Source organism: Sorex fumeus, unplaced genomic scaffold (assembly GCF_029834395.1).
Source record: "Sorex fumeus unplaced genomic scaffold, SorFum_2.1 ptg000045l, whole genome shotgun sequence".
NCBI lineage: Eukaryota > Metazoa > Chordata > Mammalia > Eulipotyphla > Soricidae > Sorex > Sorex fumeus.
This window is the reverse complement of record NW_026606102.1, coordinates 7,521,716-7,548,612: the sequence shown is the minus strand read 5'-3', so window position 1 is coordinate 7,548,612 and position 26,897 is coordinate 7,521,716. Positions and strand designations below refer to the sequence as shown.

At 37.3% G+C, this 26,897-nt stretch overlaps 1 protein-coding gene across 1 annotated transcript in view; it reads right to left on the bottom strand.

Annotated features, from left to right (window-relative positions):
- Window positions 1-26,897, bottom strand: part of CUNH1orf87 (chromosome unknown C1orf87 homolog) — a 71,209-nt gene that overhangs the window by 14,544 nt on the left and 29,768 nt on the right. The window contains exons 5-8 of the mRNA XM_056122301.1: window positions 26,259-26,380; window positions 22,044-22,209; window positions 10,248-10,345; window positions 3,281-3,345 (exon numbers count right to left, since the gene is read on the bottom strand). Of these exons, the coding sequence (XP_055978276.1) occupies window positions 3,281-3,345; window positions 10,248-10,345; window positions 22,044-22,209; window positions 26,259-26,380 (451 nt within the window). The remainder of the gene's footprint in view (window positions 1-3,280; window positions 3,346-10,247; window positions 10,346-22,043; window positions 22,210-26,258; window positions 26,381-26,897) is intronic.

Sequence of the window (26,897 nt, the reverse complement as noted above, 5' to 3'; positions counted from 1 at the left end):
ATGTGATGACCATAGCTTCTAGACTTAATCTGCTATTGTAAAAGGAGTTCTCAGAGCAACTAGGGACCACCATGTAGAACCTGAACATGATACTAACACCAGGCAAAACAGATCAGAGAGAAAAAAAATCAGATTAATGACAAGATTTATACCTTTCTTCTGTCAGATTTCTTAAGTTACATAAACCAAAATATCTTTATTGTCTGAACTCTAGCTTCTTAAACTCTTGGTTGTAACTCCACATGAGGTCACATAACTGAATATGGGTGCTGTGAAAATTTTGTTTTAAGATAAGTTTATGGTTTATTATCAGCATATGCTTTGATGATTCCTCTGTCCCTCTCAGAGAGCCTGGCAAGCTACCAAGAGTATCCCACACGCATGGCAGAGCCTGGCAAGCTCCCCATGGCGTATTCGATATGCCAAAAACAGTAACAAGAAGTCTCACAATGGAGACCTTACTGTTGCCCACTCGAGCAAATCAATGAACAACGAAAGGGCAGTGCTACAGTGCAGTGCAGTATAACTATTTTATATGCCAAAGATTACTTAAAATTTTCTCAGAGGGAAAAACTTTTAGAAGGGAGAAACTTTGAGAAGCTCTTTTCTAAATCAACTAAGATGACTTTTCTACTCCTTCACTGTAAGTCATTTCAATAAGAAGTGATTATGAATACATATTTTTTCCTTGACAAAAAGGAGGCCAAGCAGATTTCTTTTTTGTTTTTTGTCTTATCTTGAGAATTAGGTATTCTCAAGAATTAGGGAATATGGGCAAAGATTGAAAGAATATGTAGGTAAATGAAATATATGAATTTTGTGAGCATTTTGGCCCTCTTTTATCCGTGTTCTCTTTTACAGTTTATAATTCTAAACTGTAAGAATGAGTAAAGAGGAAAGATGAGTAAGGAGAGGCTACTCAAATCTCAGGGCTGGGACTAATGGAGATGTTACTGGCACCTGCTCGAGTAAATCTATAAACAATGGGATGACAGTGATGACAGTGATACAGTGAGTTACCTCTAAGGTGACCATCATCCCCTCCTAATTTCCTTCATTAGTAGTAGTCCCGTGCTTTGCTTTTTGTGTCCACTTCTTTCTCTTTGTTATTATTTTGTATTGAAATTTTATTGAGATATCCTAGTTTATAATCATGTGAAAGTCATTATTTTATAGTCACAGAGCACAAACAATAGTAATTCCTCCACTAGTGTTTCAAGATACCTCCAGCATTATTCCATGATCCCTTTCCCCACTTCCCTTCACCCCTCAGTCCCAGTTCTGTTGATTATATTTCAAGACTTCTTTCCAGTGGAAGTTGTCTAATCTCTTTCTTTGTTTATTAGAGCTATAATCTGGTATTTATCTTTTCCTTTCTGACTTATTTCCCTCAATGAGACACCTTGTAAATTCATTTAAGTTGAAGCAAACTGAAATTTCATGATCTTTCACAGTATTTATTGTGTGTATATATATGTATACTTGTATATGTGGTATAAGTACATATGCTATATAAACATATACATATATACATAAATTGTGATATATATCACAATTTATTTGTCCACTTGTCCTTTGTTGGGTACCTGGGTTGCTTCCAGATCTTGACTATTGCAAATAATAGCGCTGCATTTAACATAAGTGAACTTACATCATTTTGGATGAATGTTTTTGTGTTCTTGGTAGTGGATTCCCAGGAGTGGAATTGTCGGATCAAAATGAATGTTTTGAGTGATCTCCAAACTGTTTTCCAGAGAGGTTTAATTATGCAACAGCCACACAACAGTAAATGAGAGTTCCTTTATGACCACATCTTTGCCTTAAACTTACTGTTTCTTGATCTTTGTCACATAGATCACTTCTATCACTTACTGATCCCAAGTTGGGGACCATACATCATTTTGTGTTAATTTTAGCTGAAATACTTTCAATTGTATTTATAATTTCCCAGCTCTCCGAGAGGGGCGGAGGAATCGAACCCAGGTTGGCCGTTTGCAAGGCAAACGCCCTACCCACTATGCTATCGCTCTGGCCCATACTGGAGCTCACTCAAGCAAATCGATGAACAATGGGAGGACAGTGCTACAGTGCTACTATTTATAATTTCACTTAGTTGAACATCTTATTAATCTTCTATATCATCCAAACTGTCTTATTTTATAGCTGTATTGTTTTACTAATCTAGTGTAATTCTTTTTTTTTTTCTCTTTGGGTCACACCAGCAACGCACAGGAGTTACTCCTGGGACTCCTGGCAGTGCTTGGGGGACATTATGGGATGCTGGGAATCGAACCCGGGTCGGCCATGTGCAAGGCAAAAACCCTAACCGCTGTGCTATCGCTTCAGCCATTTGGGCTCCAGCCATTTGGAGCGATAGCACAGCGGTAGGGCGTTTGTCTTACAGGCAGCCAACATGGCCAACCCGAGTTCGATTACTCACCCCTCTCGCAGAGCCTGGTAAGCTACCGAGAGTATCTCACCTGCATGGCAGAGCCTGGCCTGCTACCTGTGATGTATTCGATATGCCAAACACAGTAACAACAAAGTCTCCAATGGAGATGTTACTGGGCCCGCTCTAGCAAATCGATGAATATTGGGAGGACAGTGACAGGACAGTGACAGTATAATTTAATTTAATGGGCTGGAGCAATACCACAGTGGTAGGGCATTTGCCTTGAAAGCTGCCGGCCCAGTCGAGCTAGGTTCGATTCCTCTGCCCCTCTTGGAGAGCCCAGCAAGCTACTGACAGTATTTCGCCCACAGAGCAAAGCCTGGCCAATTACCTGTGACATATTCGATATGCCAAACACAGTAATAAGAAGTCTCACAATGGACATGTTACTGGGTCCGCTCGAGCAAATTGATGAACAACGAGAGGACAGTGCAGTTCAGTATAATTTAATAAATATCTCTTAAAAACTAACTTTTCATTAGCTTAGTTTTTATGGGCAATAAGCAGAATAAGTTGTAAGATTTCTAGATGTAAGAAATTCTGTAACGAAAATTCTAATAAATAATATTAACTTCTTGAGTAAGTGTACTGTGTTCTTCTTAAAAGACTATTGCTAGACAATGCCTCAAAAGATATTAAAACACAAGGAATTATACCTTTTATGATTCAATTGATCCAAACAAACTGCCATTAATACAATCCTTATTTCTATATTTTTCATGTTGGGATATTTACATTTCTGGCACCAAAAGATGAAACTCAAACAACAAACAAACTATTGGTGCTAAAAAGCAGGAGTTTTTCTCGAGCAACAAAATAATTACTCACCTGTAGGCAAATCAGATGATAAATCAGAGGAAGCTTTGCTCAACAATTCAACAAAACTCTGCCACCTGGGCAAGAAAAAGAAACATAATATTGGTAATCAATATCATCACTCTGGAAGAATGTACAATCAAGTAGAAGTTTATACGGATAGAGATATTAAATGGGAATTTCATACTTGTGCCATACAGGGGACATGCAGGAGATGGAAACCTATTTTGGTATTTGTACTAGGAAGAGCTTCGATATAAGGAATAAAGTGCCCATAAAATTATTTAAAAGGCTGTTAAAGTAGAACTTCGTGTCTGCTTAGTGTCAGCAAATTTAGTCGTGAGTCCAGGAAACTGCAGGAAATTCTGCCTGATGTTTCAGTTGCCCCAAGAGAAAGAATTGGTAATCCAACAGTACAAAATGCATTTTGGTTACTTGCTGGAAAAAAGTGATTTCTGACAGAATCTAGAGTAGCTGCTACTGTGGCCAGAGAGATAGTATAGTGGGTAGGACGCTTGCCTTGAAAGTAGCCAATAACCTGGTTTTGGTCCCAGGTGCCCCATTATGGTACCTTGAGATCACTAGGATTTACCTGTAAGTGCACAGTGAAAAGTGAGCCCTGAGCATGGTTGGGTGTGCTCCCTCCAAATAAAAAATAAAAAAATAAATAAATAAAACAGAGAGAGTTTTACTGTAGTTTATTTTACTGTGGAAAATAAACACAAAATATCTCTGTCATTATCTCTTCTATCCCTTCAACCTTTCAAATCTTATGCCATCACATCTCACTGATGAAACACAACTCAATTTTAGAACTTACCTCAGGGGACACTTGCAAAGATTTTTCAAAAATAACTACTTATGAAAAATAAAATTTTTGAAGTACACACTGCATAAATGCTGACTATAATTACATTAATTTCATTAGCAATATCATCATGATTATAATTAATATTATATTAAAACTATTATCCTATATGAATTATGGCATTCTCAACGAGAAGACTGAAATTAATAAACTCTTTAAAATAGGGTCTGTTTCCTAATTTCCAACCAACGGGAAGACTCATAACACATCTCTTAATAGCTTGTTTCTTTTCCCATTCCCACTAAAAAGTAATTGCTGAATCAGACACCTCCTGTTTCTTTTATCGACTAAAATCCTCTAGTTGTTCCTGGGATTACCAAACCAGTCCTTTTCAACCTAATTGCACTCTCAATAATGAGCCAGATGTGTTTGATAAGTCCTACTTGTGGCTGTGTCAATTGCTCCTCTCTATTTACCAAGCTTCCTAGAGCTACATTATTCATCCCTTTCCTCAACACAATTTGGCGTGAGTCTATATTTTAAACTGGGTTTGCAGCATTTAATTTTGCCAATATAATTTTAGAGTATTAGTTTGCCTCCTGTTCTCTTTCTGCCCTCCTTAATTACCATTTATTGTAAAGTCACACAGAAACATTAAATGCTAATTCTGACTTACATGTTTGTGGCCAAGAACAGGGATAATGATTTTCATCCAGCACAACCTGAACTCATTTTATATAAGGGTGATTCAGAGTAGAGATTTGAAATCGTAATCAAGTCTTTCTCAAAATCGCTTTACCCTGGCAGTCATTCACTAATGTCTCTCTCTGCTAATTGGTAGGCAAATGGCAAAATCGCAAAATCTGAAAGTTAAAAACAAAGCAAAAGAAAACAAAAATCACCCCCAACAACTTTGCTACAGCGCTGGCAAAACTGCTCTTCTCATCAGCTCTTTCGATGTGACAGTTTAAGAAGGAAACACAACTCATTTTATTTAGTTAGATGGGGGCTAATCCCACATCACCATAATCCCTCCTGATGTTTTATTGATTCTAAAGGAAGCAGCTCAGCACTAGAATCCTGCTAATTAGCAAGCAGCTACATACCAAATGGGTTCCCAATTGAACAGCAGATTAATGGACAATATGTACTAAAATAATGATTCGAGCATTCAGCTTCTAAAATGTGTGTCTAAATTGCATCTGTAATCTCTTAAGGATATAGGTTTGCATACAAAGCTCTAAACAGAAAGGATTTAATTCCACTGAAGGAGCTCTAGCCAATGACTGTTTGGGGATGAGCCCGGCAAGCTACCGAGAGTATTCGATATGCCAGAAACAGGTTTAACATTTGCAAATGTTACTCTTCATAAGATTCTCATAGTTCTGATGTCCTTGAACATTCAAATAAAAGAGAAGTGATTAAAGAAATGTGTGTCTTCTGATTTGTGCATAAAATGCACTAATTGAGACCTATAAATGAGATTATAAGTAGACCTGCTCCATTCTCCCTTTTTCTTATAATTCTGGTTCTTATTGTTTTAATTCTGAATCCTTGATTTTAATCAATGAATACTGAAACATTAAATCCATATTCTGAAATTACTTCACTTTTCTGTGTTTGCTATATAACCATTCTACTCGCCCTCACCCAACTAAATCCCGTATGTTGGAGAAGGCAAACTCCATGTCCAAAGTTGGGCCAGTGTAAATTTATTGATTTTACTTAATTTCATAAAAATTGATTTATTAATTTATTCCCCTATAAATCTTACCCTTTGTTTTTCTATACAGACATATAAAATGTGGTACATTATATATTTTAGTTTATTTATGTTTTTTTGCCCCACAATATAAGTTTCAGGAGAAAGGAAGGTTTGTTTTATTCATATATATTCCCAGTGACTAGAATAGTGTTTTATACGCAGTAGACACATATTATTATTATTATTATTATTATTATTATTTTTTGCTTTTTGGGTCACACCCGGCAATGCACAAGGGTTATTCCTGGCTCTGCACTCAGGAATTACTCCTGGCGGCTCTCAGGGGACCACATGGGATGCTGGGAATCAAACTCAGGTCAGCCGCGTGCAAGACAAATGCCCTACCTGCTGTGCTATTGCTCCAGCCCCTAGACATATATTATTGAATGAGTGAAAAATGAGTTAATCAGATGTTTATTGTGTATCTACTACATGCCAACTACTGGGCCACAGGATAATGTGAATATGATTTGGGGGAAATAATCATGCTTTTCGCCAGGATGAGTTCATTATGTAGTATGTAGACAGTAAGCAAACAAGTTACACAGACAAAATGTAATTATAAATAGTTCTAAGAGATAAAAAGAATGAGGGCTAATAACGCAAGGGAACTGACTCTGATGAAATGATTAGAGAGGCTATTCTTCATTTTACTGAGTCAAATTTACTGAGTCAGTTTACTGAGTCAAATTATCTCCAAGAGTATTTTGAAAACTTATTCCTTTCCTACTTCAATTCAATTCCAAAATACTTATTGAATGTCCACTATGTGCCAGAAACTTCTTTAGACACTTAGCATTTGGCAAAGAACAATGGATAGATCCTTGGTAATGGTATTACACAGTTTGTCAGAAAGTGACAGGTAATAACAAAAAGTGAATCAGAACATTTCTGCGATACAGTAAAAATTGATACATATATAGATGAAATAAAAGCAGTTAAGAGGAATTAAGAAGCGAGACTACGACTTCAAATAAGGTAGTTTGTGTAGCCATCATTGACAGGGACATTTGTGTAAAAATTTGAAGATAAAGGAATTAGTATGAAGATATCTGAACTAGTATTCTAGGTGTGGGAAATGTTCAGAGGACTGATATCTACATGGAGATTTGCAGGTGTGTTTGAAGAAAACAAGGAATAAAGCACAAGTATAGCTTGAGCAAATTAAGCTAAATGAGAAGTGAGTGGGAGCAGAGGTGATTAGGGGACAATATGGGATGTCAGAGGTCAAACCCAGGTCTTCTGCATGCAAGATAAATGCCCTGTCCATCATACTATCTCTCTAGCCCCACAGGTTGATAGTTTTATTTGTTTAGTATTTTTAAGATATAATTTTAATGTCTTATGATTCACGTAGTTTATGATAAGAAGCTTGTTGTAATTCTTTGTTTCTCTGCATGAAAGCCCCCCTTTTTGGAGGTGGCACACCAGCAGTGCTCAGGGCTTATTCCAGGTTGTGCTGAGGGATCACTCCTGGCTATGCTCAGAGGATTTGAACCCAGTTGGCTGCATGCAAAGCAAGAACCTTACTTCCTGTACTCTCTCTTTGACCTTTATTTGCACTTGAAGCACACCAATATTACTTAAAACCTATATTACTTAACTTTCAGTATAAGAACTTCATGCAGAGGGCATGGACTGGAGAGCTAGCACAGCGGGTAGGGCTTGCCCTGCATGTGTCCTACCCAGATTCGATTCGTCCATCCCTTTCAGAGTGCCTGACAAGCTACCTAGAATATCCCGCCCGCACGGCAGAGCCTGGCAAGTTTCCCGTGGCATATGCGATATGCCAAAAACAGTAACAAATCTCACAATGAAGACGTTACTGGAACCACTTGAACGAATCGATGAACAACAGGAGGACAGTGCTACAGTGCTACAGTGTTCATACAAAATGACTAGAAATATCATAAGAAGTAAATTTACTATATTGTTTAGATGGATTACTAGCTGAGGAAAGGAGATAGCAATACACCCTAGATGGAATCCCACCGTTGAGTGGATCTCCTAGTAATCTGGAGTGCTGAACCCTCAGATGAGATTTTTGTCCTTGAATTAATCCCTTAGAACATGCCCTGAAAGAGTGGCTTTACATCTGTTTGTTACAACAATGCTCAAACCCACCTATGTGAATCCCCACCCTTCATGATTTCTATATAACTATGCTGTAAGAGGTAATAGGAGGAGACGAGATGAGGACTAGGAGGACTAGGAGGAGACAAGAATGATGGAACTGTGATGACTGGGCCTACAATTGTGTTGTACGGAGAGAGATCAGACTATGCTGGGGGGAGAGAAAAATAAATTGACTACCAACAAGGCTGGGGTCCTGTTTTTCCGGTCCTTCGTCCATCTGTCACTGTGGTTCGGTCAGGGGAACAGCTCTTAGACCACTGAAAGCTCAAATTCCGGGTGTCAGTGCCCTTCTCTTGAAACTCACAGAGGGGGTCTGGTTGTTGGCTCAGGACTTTCTCCTGGCTCTGATTGAGGATCTCTTCAGGTGGTGTTCAGGGGACAATATACATTTGCCAGTGATGAGAATGAGTTTAATTTCATGCAAGACAGATATCTTATTCTCTGTACTATCTCTCCAGCCCTTTTGAGGATATTTTATTTTTTAATAACTTTAATTTCATAAGGTAAAGGTAAAGGTAAAGGCCCTCCCATTGATCGTCGATTTGCTCGAGCGGGCCCAGTAACGTCTCCATTGGAGACTTTGTTGTTACTGTGTCTGGCATATCGAATACTCTCGGTAGCTTGCCGGGCTCTCCGAGAGGGGCGGAGGAATCGAACTCGGGTCGGCCATGTTGGCCGCTTGTAAGGCGAATGCCCTACCCGCTGTGCTACTTTAATTTCATAATAAATAATAAATTTATATTTAGAGAGAAAGTTAAAGATATAATAGAAAATTAACATGTTTCTCACCGGTATTTCTTTTTAACATCTTACATTAGAATGATACCTTTGTTACAAGTCATAAAACATGGTTGATAAATTATTACCAACTAAAATCCATACTCTATGTCATTAGTTTTTACATGGTATTCATCTTTTATTTAGGATTCCATGCCCACTACAACATTACTATGTCTTTATGTCTTTTTTGATTGTCTTGGATGTGATAGATTCTCATATTTTTCTTACTTTTCATAATGTTCATAATCGTGTGGAGTACTGTCAAGGTATTTTATAAAATATAGATTGTCTGTATTTCATAAAATTTTTCCTTATTACTAAACTGAGGTTATTGGTTTCAAGAAGAAATATTATTTTTGGATCTCAGAAGTTTTGAGTTTTTTCTAATATTGCCCATAGAATGAATGGGCAATATTAGACTTTCCTATACTTTCTTGACCATGTGAAGTGTATTTTTAATTATGATTTTATATCATTGTACAGTACTTCTCTAACCTGTGTTGGTTATGAATAGCCTGTTACTATTTTAATTTTAAATTGTAATAATTGATTAAGCTTTTTCTGTTATTATCATCTTAGCAATTTTTGTATGAACTCAGGAGATAGAAAATTTTACATCTTGCATTATTTATTTTTTACTTAGAACATTTAGATACACATAAGTTTTTGGATGTCACTAATAACTTAGAAACAGTTTTATAATTTTAAAGCATTAAGGGATTTTATTTGTTTAGGTTTGGGTAATTAATTTGGCTCTAATATAACATAATATCCACTGAAGATTCTACCCCATAGCTCATGTTTCTCTCTCGAAGACAAGCTATTTCCAAGCCTCTGAATATTTATAACATTTTTTTTCTGCCTCTTGGTTTGTTTCCCCCTGGCTTGGATAGTTTCTTCAAATGGACACATTAGCCAATACTGATGTGAAGAATTGAAGGAAACTTTTTGTAAATTTTCAGAAAAAATTTCTTGGTCACCTCTCACCTCTATTTTTCTGCACTGTGCATATTAGCTTCCTCACCATTTCTAATTCCACCATTTATCTCTTAAATGCCAGGAAAATTCTAGGCTTTCATTTATTTCTTAATTAATTTATTTTTGTCAAGCAAGAGAATTTTCATTGAAACTTATTTAGAAAGATGGAAGGGGAGAGAAAGAGAAGATATGTGCTCTAGAGAGAACACAGGATTCTCCAGAGTAGAAATAAACAACATAGAAAAAAGCAAGTGAAATATATGTTCAAGGGAGAACATGGGCTTGAAGAGCCTCTTGGCTGTCTTCTAAATTCCTCTTGTTCATTATGCTGATTGAAGTCAAAGTGAAGTGACAAGTCTATACTTCTATAGTTTAAGTAAAATGGTAAATCTGATTCTTGTTAGTCAATAATCATTCTATTCAAGTGATGGAAATCAGTGACTTTATACATAAAACTTGTCTCTGTATTTGGCATTCCAACAGAAAGTCGTGTGAATAAAATATCAACTTACTTTATTTCATCTTGATAACCCAAATCCTGATGGTTGAGCAATGTTTCTAGGAGGCTCAAAGTCAGATATATTCCATGCTTCCCACATATAGCCCTGACCTGCAAATTACAAATAATTAGGAAGTTTACTATAATAAAATTGAGTTTCAAGTTTTCCTTTACAAGTATATGATTTTATATTTCAAGTGTTAATGCCCATGAGTACACCATACCATAATAACATGTAATTCAGGATAGCCTATTCAGGTGAATCATCATCAATGGTAAATTTTTATTTGGTTAACAGACTTCTACTGCTCACTATTTAGATACCATTGAATTTTGGGTAGATTACAGAAAGGAGTCAATCTACAATGCTTTGTGGAAGCTAGACCTTGGTCCACGAGAAACTATTATTAATAGTATTGTAAACCAAGAAATTAAATTAAATTGTAAAAGAAGTTTGGTTTTTTTGGTTTTTTGTTTTGTTTTTTTCTTTCTGGGTCACACCCAGCAATGCTCAGTGGTTCCTCCCGGCGGTGCTCTGGGGACCATATGGGATGCTGGAGATCGAACCCATGTCGGCTGCATGCAAGGCAAACTCCCTACTGCTGTACTATCGCTCTGGCCACAAGAAGGTGTTTTTTAGCATATTTATGTGCATATTCTGTACATTCTTTGAAGTGTTCCTTTTTCATAATCCATATGGTGCATGTTATATTGTTAAAGATATATTATTCAAAATGGAAATGTTCATATTAAAAACACAAATATAAGTTTACATAAAAACTCTGCCCTGCCAATCCCTGGCAGATGCCCCCATACCCCACAGCCACTACTTCACTTCTTCACAACTAATCCCTGCAGACAACAAACCAACGAAAATCTCAGGTACATCAGTTTTCAGACAGAGAACTCTGGGGTCTTCTAGGAGTGGGAATGGGCAGCTTGCACCCACCCACTAGACTTCTGGGAGCTCCAGAAGCCACACCCACATGCCACAGCAGCTCCCTTGGAAATTTGTGGGCCCAGTCCTGTATATGCTAGAGTTCCTGGAGTAAGTGGCAGCATATGTGGCTGCATGGCACCTCCGAGTTCCACAATACTGACAGCCCAGTAGGAGCACATCAAATTAGAAGGAAAAACAGTATAGAAGCCTACTAAGCTCAATAAACAAAGAAAGTAACACAGAGAGGTCAACTAGCAACAAACAGTATAGTAAACCCTTAGATATTATTTAATAACCACATTGTGAAATAGAACAATTTTCATAAGTTTTCTTTTATTAAAGAATATTTTTATAATTCCATTAGCCTTTCAATTATAACAAGCAATATTAAATAAATGATTTTGTGCCTGCGAAGATGCAGGCTTGTAAGGTAGGTGGGAAACTGGGGACAGTGGTGAGTGAAGGTCACACTGACAGTGATATGGTGTTGGACAATTGAATGCCTGTAACAACTATATTATGAACAATTTTGTAAACGAAGGTGTTTAAGTAAAAAGAAAAGTATGTATTAAGTTAAAAAATACACAGATGCTCTATGCCTAAAACTGGTATGATAATTATAATAAAAATTAAGGGAATTGACATTTAAAAATGAGACGCACAATCACTTGATCACTTGATCACTTGTCATCCTGTTAGTCATCGATTTGCTCAAGTGGGCGCCAGTAATATCTCCATTCGTCCGTGTCACATGCTAATGTAGTCCAATGGCGTCTCCTTGTTCTAGGAATACAAAGAGCCTCAAACCATTGTTCGAGGTCTTGATGAAGAAGTCTGACCATCTCATATGTGGGCGGTCACGCAATCTTTTGACGTCTGGTGGAATCCAGTCAGTAATGGCTCTAGTCCAGTAGTCTAAATCTCATTACATGTTCAGCCCATCTGATTTTCAACATCCTGGCAAACAAGACAGCATCCCTCATTCTTTATCATCGATGGAGGTCAGAACTCCGGATTACTTCTATCACTTGAGTGAAGCATGATACTCCAAGCATAGCTCTTTCCATTCCTTTTTGGGAGACCCGAATAGCGTTCTCATCCTGTTTTCATAGGGCCCAGGTCTCTGAGGTGTATGTTAACGCAGGAAGAACAGTGGAATTGAAGCCCGGAGCTGGAGGTTCCTCATACTCTTAGTTATTTCTTCGATGCTCTTGAAGGCGTTCCAAGCTGCTCTCTTCCTCCTGTGCAACTCATGTGCCAAGTCATTAGTCATGTTGACTTCTCGACCTAGGTATACATAACTGTTGCATTTGGAGATGTTTGTTCTGTTGAGAGTGAATGAAACATCAGGAACGAGACCGTTTCTCATTAACATCTTCATAAAATTCAGCTGCAGTCTGACCTTTCCACACTCACAGTAGAAGCTGGCCAGCATTTGTGCCACTTGGCTAATGTTTGGTGTTATTAGAATGATGTCATCAGCAAAGCAGAGGTGGTGTAGTTGCCGATCGTCTATCTTCACTCCCATTCCTTCCTATTCTAGTCGTCGCATGACATTTTTGAGGGTGGCACTGAAGAGTTTCAGTGAAATGGTATCACCCTGATGAACCCCCGTCTTGACCTGTTTGATCACTTCCTTGTAGAATGGTGAAATCCTGGTAGTGAATCCGTAATAGCTCACGAAGGATCCTGATGTATTGAGTTTGAATGCCCTGTTTGGCTAGGGTTCCGATGACCACTTCAGCCTCAATAGAATCAAAGGCCTTCTTTAAACCAATGAACGTTAGACAGAGCAGCGTCTTGAACTCCTGAGAAACCTCAATGAGCTTGGTTATTTTGTGGGTATGGTCGATTGTGCTGAATCCTTTTCGGAACCTGACTTGCTCGCATGGTTGTCCTTCACCTAGTGTTCTGCCAATCCTATAGAGGATGACAAGAGTGAACAGCTTGCAGACAACAGACAACAAGGAGATCGGGCGATAGTTGCCAATGTTGTGGATATCTCCCTTCTTGTACAGTCGTACAGTCCTGCTGGTTTTCCACTGGGACGAAACTTTGAATTCAGACAAGGTAGTGTGTGAAGAGCTGAGCCAGTGTATTGATGAGTACTGATGGCAGGTTTTTCAGGTGTTCGAATCTGACCTTGTCTGGGCTGGTGCTTCTTTACGGATGAAATGGAGTGTTGGATATCATCTATTACATAGATGAATTGTAAATAGTTTTCTTCATCCATTACACTTATAAAACAAACTCATCATACTAATAGTTAATATTAATTTGCTCGAGGTAAAGGCCCTCCCGTTGATCGTCGATTTGCTCGAGCGAGCCCAGTAACGTCTCCATTGGAGACTTTGTTGTTACTGTGTCTGGCATATCAAATACTCTCGGTAGCTTGCCGGGCTCTCCGAGAGGGGCGGAGGAATCGAACTCGGGTCGGCCATGTTGGCCGCTTGTAAGGCGAACGCCCTACCCGCTGTGCTATCGCTCCAGCCCTATTAATATCTATACTTAATTTTTAAGGAAAAAGAACAGAGATATCAAATTATTTCCTTAATATTAGATTGTTGTTACTGTGTCTGGCATATCGAATACTCTCGGTAGCTTGATTGTCATAGACTCTAAATATGATGCTTTCTAAATATATTGTTGAAATGATAAATAAGGTGTCACTAACTGCAATTTATCAGGACTTAAAATTTTCTGAGTTCAGATTATAAGCTAGTTTATTTTTTGTTCTTTGAAATTTTTTAAAGAATAAAAAAAACTAGTTTATATTCTGAACTCAGAAAAAGTTAGTGACACCTTATTCATCATTCTAACAATATATTTAGAAAGCATCATATTTATTCTTTGACATTTTTGAGAGCTGGAGTGATAGCACAGCAGGTAGGGCATTTTCTTTGCACACAGCCGACCTGAGTTCAACTCCTTCATCCCTATGGGAGAGCCCGGCAAGCTACTGAGAGTATCCCGGCCGTGAGGCAGAGCCTGGCAAGCTTCCAGTGATGTATTCAATATGCTAAAAACAGTAACAACAAGTCTCACAATGGAGATGTTACTGGTGCCTGCTCAACCAAATCGATGAACAACGGGAGAACAGTGCTACAGTGAAATTTTTGAGGTTTTGTGATTTATAACACTGTTATTGTTTCCCAGCACATAATTCCGATATTGCATACATCACTGTGTAGCCACCGCCCTCCCCCAAGTACCACAATGCCTCGCCCTGTAAAGGTCCAATCCAACTAACGTAATTTTGTTGATCAATTTTTCTAATGTGTTGGTTTTTAGCCACTTGTTACTAGCTGGTGTATAACTTAATGTCCTAAATATGAGTGAAATTGTTCTGTATCGATCCCTTTCTTTTTGACTAACTTCACTCAGCAAGATAATTTCCAATTCCATTCACACCAGTGAAAAATCACATTATTTTGTTCTTTCTTAGAGATGAATAGTATTCCATTGGTATATACACCAAGACCTCTTGATCATTCACCTAGAGTTGGGGATTTGGGTTGTCTTCATAGATCATAAACCAGTTTAATACTCAGATTTGTGGGAGAGGAGTAGGCATTTGATTAATACTCTTTCCTCCAAAAATGAAAAGAAGAAATTGGAGGGTTAGAAGAAAAAGAAAAAGAGAGAATAAAGATAAAAGACAGGAGGTGAGGGGAAAGAGGAGAAGGGTTAGAGAACAAGAGAGTGGACCAAAAAATGGGAATAAGATGAAGTATATAGTGATTGAAGTAAGAAGAGATAAAAGAGGTCAAAGCAGATGGAGAGTATCCAAGTTTTTAATTGAATAGTAGCTACTATTACTTTTTGAGAGGTAATTTAGAATTGTGAATGTGTTGAAATTTTTTTCCATCTTTTTATGTGGATATCACAGAGTCCTTTTACCCCTCGAAGGACTGTAATTTAGAATTGTGATTGTTTTGAACATTTTTTTCATTTTTGTATGTTGATATCTTAGAGTATTTTTACCCCTTGGGGGACTGTACCTCCCAGAGCTAGGTAGGTCCTAGAAAGAGTAAAAGACTAGCTTGAAAGTGTTTTATATATATGTGGACATCAATTATTTTTATTCTCATACTTGAGCTATTTCTCTGTCCTGATCACCCCAGAGCCAAGTACCAGAAAACTAAGGACAACTTCTCTACCAAAGTGTCCACTGAAATTATTTGAACTAGTCAGTACCAACCCTGGTCACTGTGCTTCTTCCAATATACAGTAAAGGCTATTGTTCACATTTCTCTCTGTCTCTTGACTCATGCTTTCCCCAATGACCTGTGGTATGTGAATCTGTATTTTCACATACCACACACATAATAATAATGCACAGTCTTAAGGACTGTGAATAATAAATGATCTTTTCAATGACAGCCATCAACTGATCTGTTGATCTTATCTGACCTGACTGATAATAAAACCCACATTTTAACATAGTGATAGACATTTTATCTTCATTTGTATCCATAGGAAGAAAGGAACAATTTATCTAAGTCTGAAGCATGCATATGTAACTAATCGGGTGTATAGGATGCATGTTAATATTTAAAAGAGAAAATCATGGACATTAATCACAAAAAAGTGAATGAGTTTGACAGAACAGGAATAGAGAAAAAAATAATTAAATAACTAGTTAGAACATGGGGCTCTGTAGAAACTTCATGTATTTTGATATTTACTGTACTAAAACAGAATTACATACTCTTTCTCTGTGGCTGGGAAGTAATTATGAATGAGATCTTCTCTACAGTATGGTGGCTTGAAGTCTGGAATTCTTTTTCATTCCTTATCCTATTACCATTGTCTAGTACAGTGCTGGAAAATAGAGAATCAGTGATTGTTAAATAGATGGATACATATATGGAAGAAGTAGAAAGTGAATGAAAATAGAATAGTCAGATATTGGAAATAGAATTAATTTAGTGATGGAAATTAGTTATGTCAGGCCATTTTATCCCTTGAGAATTGAGTTATCTTCCTGATCAGAACATATTGATGTATTTTTGTACATCAATAGAAGAGATTACTCTAAAAACAGTTCATTTACTTCTGGCAGCATTGAGTTTTGCTCTAGGCTACAATGAGCAGCAGATTAGAAATAGTATATCAGGGTTCATAGAAGCAGATTGATTGATAGCTGCTAAGAACTTACTGTTGACAATTGTAAAAGAGCAACAGAAGCATCTATTAGACAACTCTAGCAATAGAAACATCTATTAGACAACCTAGTTTTTGTCTTATTAGAATCTTTTACAGCATGAGCATTCATCATGATGACCATTTTTTCATTAAGAAAAAATGTACTGTGTGGGGTTTCTTTGTAAATAAAATTATTCCTTATCAAAAGTAAACAGGTAAAGGTAAAAAAGTAAAGGCCCTCCCGTTGTTCATTGATTTGCTCGAGTGGGCCCAGTAATGTCTCCATTGGAGACTTTGTTGTTACTGTGTTTGGCATATCGAATACGTCACGGGGAGCTTGCCAGGCTCTGCCGTGCGGGCGAGATACTCTCGGTAGTAATATAATGTTATTCAATAAGTGAGATGGGAAATAAATATGCATATTCCCCAAGTGCTCCTTGAAAGAGTGCCACACAGATGTTCTTCACTTCTCTTCTCAGTTCTGGATCCATTTGCACTGTACTCCATCACTTGACTTAAATTATACTTACCAAGTCTTACTTACCAGAACCATGCCACTGGACTCTGCACCAGGCTGTGGGGCGGGAGAGAGCCCTCCCCAACCCAAGGGACCCAGCCCCAGCAGCTGACCTGTCCTCCACTGCCCAACCACAGCCACGGTCCAGGCTGCTTTCTGGACCGACACATTATAAGACACTTCCTACCCATTTATGCCTCTAGGAGAGCCCGGCAAGCTACCAAGAGTATCTTTCCCGCAGGGACAGAGCCTGGAAAGCTCCCTGTGGTGTATTTGATATGCCAAATACAGTAACAACAATAGGTCTCATTCCCCTGGCCCCTGACCCTTTAAGAGCCTCCAATACTTGGGAAAAGACGAGTAAGAAGAGGCTGCTAAAATCTCAGGGCTGGGAGGAACAGAGACGTTACTGGCGCCCTCTCGAGTAATTCAAAGATCAACGGGATGACAGTGACAGTGATACAGTGATACCAAGTCTTATCATTAGCCATAATTAAAAATTTAATATATGTATTCTGTCCCAATTATAAATACTCTCTATATAGTTTATATATAACATATACTATATAATATATAATGGTTGACCATGCCAGCCTTTCACAAAACTTTCTTTTATATTTTCTGACCAATCCATGCCTATTCATTATTTTTTCATCTCCTCTGTTGGCATCTATTTACTTACAATATCCTTTCAACTTTTCAGTCTCATTTTCTTTTTATTCTTGGGTAATTCTAACTGATCTCCTCAGTTTTACATTAGTTACAATTAATTTAGCTGTAGACTTTCAATTCAAATCTGTACATCTGAAACTGAACTCATCATCCTGTTCTCTCCTCCTCCGAACTACTTCTTCCTCTTTCCTGTCTTAGAGAATCCACCAAGTTGCCAAAACCAGAATCTTGGGAGTCATTTTTGACTCCCCCTAATTTAGGGCCCACATCCAATTATTCCCCAAGACCTACTTTTCTACCTTTTTAATATCTCCATCCCTTCTCTTTCTAGCCTAGCTTATACCCTCATAATTTCTTGCTGGGATTATTGAAACTGCTTCCTATGGAGACTCCCTGCCTCTGATTCTCCATGTTATATTAGAATGTTATTTTAAAACTTTGAATTTGGTCTTATCACTCACTTGTTTAATATTCTTTAATATTCTTTGATGATTCCTTTGGGCCTCAGGATTAAGTTCACACTCTTTAGAAAGATAAATCATAAGCTTGCTTCTACTTCACATTTTTATATCATCTTTACATTCTTATATAGGGACAATACTATCTCCCATTGTCCCTAACCACTATCCATTCTCTGTGTTTCATCTATATGAATGTCATTCAGCTATCTTCCATATCAAAACTATTATTTCATATTGCTTCTTTATTTGGAGCACCTTACATATTCATTCCTTTGTCTCAAACCCCCGGTTCTTTGCCAAATATACCTCTTCAAAGATTCATTATTTGTAAAACCTCCTCTGAAGAGCTTTTGGACTAGATTATGCTGATGCTATTTCTGTGTTCACAGTCATCAAATCATCACTGATTTGATTTCTCATACAGAATATGACAACACGGTTAAAATATTGCTCTTTTTCCTGAGCTCCTGGAGAACTTAGGGACTGATATCATTGTTCTCAGTCTGTTGTCCACAATGCTTCATCAATGTTTAGAATGCATCTTAAAATTTATACTCTGAATGCAAAAACTGATTGAACATGGCACATAGATTAGAAAAATGGAGGGAAGGAATTAGTTTTATGTTGGTAAAAATAATTTTATTGTTTTTTTTAGGGGAGATGTGTTTATATAGAAACAACTACATTTAAAAAATGAAGCCTGACTTACTTCAGAAGACTGTCTTGCAGTCCTTATCAGAAGGTAGACTAGTGTAATAGCAAGAGTCTTACCATAAGAGTAGATTTTGCAATCACAAACCCTGCTTTATTCAGTTAACAGAATACCCTCCTTATGGCCATGAAGAAGTTTCTTGAAAGCAAAGAGAGAGTAATTACAGGTAAATCAATCTGAGTTCTAATTAATTCTTCTGGGGTTGAAGATATGGAAACAGTTATGGATGGGGATGGGTTGTGAGGCAGAAAAATGATGAATTCAAGAAATGAGGAAGATATATGGATTAAGCTTTCATATTCAGGAATTTCTTAGCTTCTACAAATCAATCAAATCTATGTCTGATGTAGAAAACGGTCTGTGTAGTTATTTGGGGATCTATACTACTTCAATTGCCCTGCAGAAACCAAAGTAGTTTTCATTACATAAGGAAACTAAATATAATAAAGGTAACACTGTAAAACTATGAAAGATATTTTACTTTTATAGTTGCTATTTAAAGTATTAAAAGAGTGAAGACCACAGATGCTCATCAGTATCATAAACTATGATGTATTCACTGAATGGCATATTTTATTAAATAAATATAAAATTAATATTGGCTATATTTACACATAAAGTAATTTTCCAGATTTTAGCTATATTGAGCTGAAAATTCCAAGTACAATTTCACTTTCATTGTTAAAATCGATTTGCTCGAGTGGGCCCAGTAACGTCTCCATTGGAGACTTTGTTGTTACTGTGTTTGGCATATCGAATACGTCGCGGGGAGCTTGCCAGGTTAAAATCAGAAATCTAAGTAAAGATTTTTTTTCAGTTTTAATTTAGGCATGATGATTTTTAATATGGTTAATAATGTTCCAGGCATGCAATGTTCCAATACTATGCCCAACACCAGAATACCAGCATGTCTACCAATGTCAATGATTTTTTAAATTATTCGCTCCACTAAATTTTGTAATACAAACAGATACAAATAAACATTCATCATGTATATAATTTTCTTAATAAAAGCATAGCACACTTAAAAAATGTGTTGGAGCAGAAGTTTCCATTTGGAATTTGAAGTACCAACCCCTTTAAAGAAAAAAAAAATCAACACATGGCTAGGTTTCATGTGAAGAAATAGAGAGTACCCACCAGTTTCATCAGAGGCTACTAGAACCATCAAATTGCATCATTACAGAGTCTTTGGTCTGAGTAGGGGGTGGGGGGAGGCCTCATCACCTTCTTTGGGAAACACTATGAACAGAAGAACTGAAGCCACAGAGCTAGAAAAACAGATATTTGTGTTTTTTCACTATACTTTAAGACTGCTCAAAATTCCATTGTTTTGAGCAATAACATCCATGATTAGCTTTTAAGATTGTGTCTATTTATTTGAGAACCTATAGATAATGCTGTAGATAGTCCAGGAATGCTCTGAAATGTTGCTTCTTGAGCAGGTGTTTCTCTGACCGTCAATCCCTGAAGGACAGGATAACAAAGACTTTACAGGATACTTAGAATTCTAGGATTCTTCCTGTCATCCTAAAGAGTTTAGACTACTGGTAGAAAAGGGAAAAAAGAACCCTTCTAACTTTGATGGCCTTTCCTAGTCTAGTCTAAAGCTCTATGTCCTAAAGCAAGATGTTGGAGTGCGTCTTGCTGAATTCTATATCCAATGTCCCTTGGGCCTCAATTTGTCTCACATTCTGGTGAAACAAAATTTTATTTTATATGCCTCCCAGAACTGTAATATACTTTGAGTGAGTTCCAGATGTCTTAAAAGATGCCAGATGGCTCACAAGAGGCCGACCAGCTTCAAGGAAAATGTGCCCTATTTCCTTGGACATGAACACAAATTTAAGCTTTCAGGGCCAGCTGTGGGGGGAAGAATGTCTACTCTGATGGCCAGTGCTAAGTGCCTTCGTATACTTATCAAATAATCTTCCCAATAGACACAGGAGGTAGATATTTGGAACCCATATTTTCCAGATGAAAAATTTGATACTCAAACAGTTTAAGCAAATTTATTTTGATTTTCCAGTCACTTATGTCCTGTTTTACTAGCATAATCTGAAAACAATTCAAACTTCTCTGATAGTGTTATATAGTTTCCAATATAATGACAATTTCTGTTTCTTATTCTATTTCTACTAATTTTCTCATAAACATAATAAAGGCCATTTATGCCATGTGAAATTGGTCATGTTTTCTCTTTCAAGCGAAACATGCTTGCATGGGTATCATTGACATATTTACACAAACTTATACACATCAATGTGGGCTTTGACCTTGCATCACTGGAGGACTGAAATATAAAAGCATCGAAAAACTGCTTTTTGCCTCACAATAGAACTTTTTCCAGCATTTTATGTCCTTGCTTTCTTAGTAATCATTACTAATTTTTAAAAATTTTCTCATTGTCTCCATTCTAATCCTCAGTAACGATATAAGAGGCATTTTGTAATTTCTCCTACAGGGTATTTTTCTCACATTATTTCAATTTTTTTCTATTTCTCTGGAATTCTAGTTTTTGTGTGTAAATTCACTGAAATATTCCATATGTATTTTGCCTAACTGAATTTCAATTCTGGTTTTCAATCTATAGTACTTGCCTATACTTTGAATGTTGATTCTCCATTGGCTCACTGGTCCTTGGGTGATTGATTCAACTGACCTTTGTGACACTTTTTTCATTTCTTATGCAGGCACTATAAAATCTACCAGATGTTGTATTTATTTTTAAGCAATTAACTTTGTAAGTGTTAATTTAGAGAATATAATAAACACAATGCTGGGAACTTAGTAAGAACTCAATAAAGGCTGGTGATAACAAGTTGTCATGTAGAATTGAGTAATCAATGTACTTATTATTTTCCTTATATATGGTAGTTTCATAACTGGGATTCGTTTGACTTATAATGGTACGTGAATACAGATGAGAACCTGATTTTATGAAACTCATTTGTACTTATAATTAATGCTCAAATAACATGCTAATCTTTGTTAGCCATAAATAAAATCAGGTCCAAAAATGTGATGTCCCTAAGCATGCACTGACCTCATGGAAGGTGGTAGAGGGTTTGAATATAAACACTTGGGGTTGGGAAACATATGATGCATTTTTGCCACTATGACTTATTCTGTGAATATTTCTATATTCTCTATTATTACACAGAACAAACCTCAATGGTAGAATTTCCTGGGGCAATTCTGCAATATTTATATTTCCCTTCTTTTTTTTGTGGCACATAAAGCAATTGTTCAATATTACCCACAGGAACAATACAGATCTAACTATTTATTGTTTTTAAAGACCCAGAATGCAAGGCAGTCTATAGGTATGAACAGATTTGAAATATAGTTTTGATTACCTTGGGTGGTGGTAGGTACCCAGAGAAGGAGCGATCTTCTTTTCGAAAACTCAGATTGAGATTCTCTATGTTGAGTTTGCCGTTGGTTGCCCTTAGTGCCATCTTCAAGATCTCCACCAGGCTCTTGTTCACTTCTGATAGTGAATTGGGGTCTTGAGAGCTAGTTCTATTTGGAGGCACAGGGAAAAGACTCTGTAAAGATGATCCACCCACAGTGGCTATGAGTCTTGAGTCTTTTCACATGGATCTCATGTCTCTCTACACTTTGCTACCTGAGTCCCACCCAGCAAGGATTCCTGCATTTTGGTAACCTGTTCATGGGATTGTGTGCATTAAAGTCACAGATTAACTAAAGTCTGTTCAGTCTAGAGATTTCTGTGTTCTTTTTTCCATTAGGTACCAAATGATTTGACTAGAACATAGACCAAAATATATACCCCAGATTTCTCTCTATTTTTTTCCAGGCTGAGAGAAAAAAAACAATAAATGATTATAGTAGTTTACTTTAACCTGTCTGATCTTTTTCTGAAGTCCTAATCATTATTGATAATAAATCAAATTTCCAAACTATTCTTTGTTACAAGCAAAGCAAAACGGTTCTTTTCAGATTCCTAAGAAACTGTAAAGAAGGAAATCTTGAAACCAGATGAACTTCCTGTTTCCTCTTTGAATTTTCCCTTTGCATCTGGAGACCCCAGAAGAAAAATTTGATGTCATTTTGTACCTATTTATGACATAAAAATATATGGAATTATTAAGGTGGTTTATGTAATTATTGTTACTTTTAAAAATTAGTGAAAAACAGTAGGTAAATAAAGCATTACAGTCATTTATTTTACAAAACTTAATTAGAAACATTTACCTGTTTAACTGGCTGAAGCGATAGCACAGTGGTAGTGTGTTTGCCTTGTGTGCAGCAGGCCCGGCTGAGCCAGGTTCGATTCCTCTGCCCCTCTCGGAGAGCCCAGCAAGCTACCGAGAGTATCTTGACTACACGACAAAGTCTGGCAAGCTACCCATGATGTATTCAATATGTCAAACACAGTAACAACAAGTCTCATGATAGAGACGTTACTGGCCCGCTCGAGCAAATCGATGAACAACGGGAGGACAGTGCTACAGTGCTACCTGTTTAACATTCAATGGCACAGGTATTTCCGGACCCAACTGGGCCACCTTATCTACAGTAAAAACTTTCTAGTTTCCACAGTATCATATTAAATGGTACTTCCCTAGAGGAACATTCTATGATATTTTCACAATCTCCACTTATGCAAATCCTTTTTCCATTTGATGCTATGCTGGAAAATACTTAACAGTCACTTTTCCATGATAAAGCACTGATTTGAAGCATTGCAATTTGTTTTTGTTTGAGTCACACCCAGCCTACTCCTAGCTGTGGGCTTGGGGATCCTGTGGGGTGCTGGGATCAAACCTGAGTCATTTGTGTTCAAGGCAAGTACCTTAACCATTGTACTTTCTTTATGACCCCAAGATTGCAATTTTTAATGGTGTAAATACTTCAACCATAGTCAATTTTAAGCTAATATGAGAGTTAATAATTAGACGGGAATTTATGCTTATAATTGACATTCATACCCAGATCTAGTATCCCTCTGGTGGATAAAATTTTCCAAAATTCCTTGCCTTGGCACGTTAGTGGTATAGTGGTAAGTATATCTGCCTTCCAAAATTCCTTGCCTTTCCCCTTAAAAATAGCATCCCCTGAATTACAATCCTATATCCTTGATTATTATTTCATTACTGACTTCCTCAGAAGATGTCTCAATAAAATGTTGTGAGTTTGCTTATATATATATATATATATATGATGCACACTTATGCATATATATTTATAATAGATATAAATCTATAAATCTTTTCATAAAGGTCATCTTCTATATTTTTGCTCTGTGACTGTTACTTGGAATTTAGTCCCCAAACTAGAAACTAGACCATTCTGAACGACTTAATATTGTTCCCAAGATTGGTCCCAAAAGGGATAATGACTGGGTTTAGCAATCTATCTCGTTTCTGTACCCTTCTGCCCTGTATAGGGACTTTCCCAGCCCTAGAGTCAGCCTCTCCTTTTAGCAGAGGAAAATACCAACTATTTGCTTCAGTAACATCTCTTTGGTGAGAGGACATAGGGCCCAGATCTTGCCAATCAGATGTTCTGTAACAGAATTGATCAGAAGTTTTTCTTCCTCTGCCCACCCTCCTCCCCAATACACACCATTTTTTTCTGTGCCATTTCCCAGGGGCAAGAATTCACAAAGCCTTGATCCACTGCTCAGTACACCAAGTACGGAATAGGCAGGTGTTGTATGGAACCCATTTGTTGCAGCTGGTAGGTTTCTTCGGAAACCTGTTGTGGGAGTTCATTTCATCTGGTCCAAGTTAGGTGATAAAAGCTGCTGCCATTCCTGCAGCCACTTGGGATGCTGGAGTCTTTGTAAACATCACAGAACTGCCTCATTAAAGGTTCTACCTGACAGAACATGGGAGGGCCTTTTCCTGAGCAGCACATTAATTAGAAAAGATCTTGAATCCATTTCAAGCCATCTGCCCTGCACTTCCCCAAACACACTATTTGGTTTGCATATAAAACAGCACCTTCTCTGATGAGCTCAAACAATCTCTTTAGGTATTTATAAATAATAATAATAATAATAATAATAATAATATATATATGCATGTACAGAGAGAGAGATCAAGAGAGAGGGCACACACATATCTAGAGGTCCCTGCAAGTTACAAGAGAACAGATTTTAGAATACAAATATTCCTTGAGTATCTTACATATCTTCTAAGTTCTTGGAGCTTGGAGATAACTAGGGAATGCACTGAGTTGACTGCACAGAAACTAATCTGAACCCCAACTGTCAAACATTTAATTACAGGTAAACTGATGTGGTGAAGAAAACACTTATGGTGCCATTAAACCAAAGAGGTCAAATCTAGTCTCGGGTTCAGGAAAGTTTTCCTGTCTAAAACTTTTAAACTCTTATTTGGATTCTAATAAATAAGGTTACTATTTCTTAGGGTCCAGATCTAATGCTCTCTACTTATGAAGTATGGTTGCCGAATATTTGGAATTTCTAGGGCTGTGTGGCCCTCCATTCGACATTTGCTCCTACAGCAGTATTTGGTGCACGGTACCTTCATTTTCTTTAAATGTGAGGGAGAGACTGGGATTTGCTAATCTCTGAGTTTAGTATGCCCAGGAAAGTGTGCCTAGCAAGCAGCTGGCATTCAGTGAGTGCTTGCTGAATCAAGCATACATTCCAAAGAACACATTAGAGAAAGTAATCAAGTCTAAAATTCAGTCAAAAAGCACACTTACAGCTTGCTTTTCTTCCCCGTAGAGTGAACCATGCCTCTCAACTTACTATATTATTTGTAAAAGAAAATACTGCCTTCTGGTAGGTGAGTTTGATACTAGAAAACTTGCATAGCACTAAGATAGATTCTAAGATAAATATACACTAAGGTAGATTTTAAGAATGTTGTATTAATGAACTCTGTTAGTTTTATAAATATATGAAGTTTATGATTTTTTTCATTTTATTGCTGGAAAATGGAAGCATAAAGTATCTGTTAAGCAACTAGCCTAAAGTCACAGAGTCACTAATGGAAGACGTGGGAATGGAACCCAGGCTTTCAGCCTTGGAGATTATACCCCTTGAGAATCCTCTTGGTCATATTTCAGGGATAACACAGAGATTACCATGCTTTGCTGTGTCTCACTTTAATAATGTTCCTCACATTTTGTTTTCATTTTGAATTATATCCCCTTTGATACCTTTGAAAAGGATATTGATTTTTATATCTTATTTTTTTGTATCTTATTGATTTCCTTATCTAATATTATTCTATTTTTTGCCAATGCCTTTAATCCAGGAGTTTCCAATGAAACACTTCTGGAAGACTATTTCACAGATGAGCTATGCACCAGTACATGATCATTTTTTACTTCATAGTGAGGCTTTCTATTACCAGAAGGCCACCTCATAAGAGAAGACACACGGTGGGTGTATTAAGAGACACATGTGATTATTGAAAGTACCTTTGTTGCAGAGAGAGAAAACTATAAGCAAAGCCAAGCATGGGTGAAGAGACTACACAATAGTGAACTTTTTCATGCGTGTCATCCAAGACCATGCCTGCTAGAGAAGTGAAAGGATTATATGACCCTAGAAAAGGATAAAATACCTTCGGCTCTGAAGAACACGACCCTGAGTTTTCCTCAGATCATTGTCCACAAATCCTTCACTCTGCTGTGGATCATTGGAAGTAGCAACTTTTAAAAACCAGAGAAGTTTTTCATAATTCACCTGAAAATTAAGCATAAAACTCAATATCCTCTTTTAATTTATTTGTAAGGAATATAGGCTGCCAAGTTAAAATGTCTTTAGAAAACATCATTAAATTTTTTTTCTTTTTCCTTTTTTTTTCCTTTTTGGATCACACCTGATGATGCACAGGGGTTACCCCTGGCTCTACACTCAGGAATTACTCCTGGCGGTACTCAGGGGACCATATGAGATGCTGGGAATCAAAGCCGGGTCAGCCGCGTGGAAGGTAAATGCCCTACCCGCTGTGCTATCGCTCCAGCTCCATTAAAGTTTTTAAATTTTTTTTAAAAAAGTGTTTTTTGGAGCTGGAGCAATAGCACAGCAGGTAGGGCGTTTATCCTTGCATGTGGCCGACCCGGGTTCGATTCCCAGCATGCCATATGGTCCCCCGAGCACCGACAGGAGTGATTCCTGAGTGCAAAGCCAGGAGTAACCCCTGACCATCGCTGGGTGTGACCCAAAAAGCAAAAAAAAAAAGTGTTTTTCTATTGGAGTG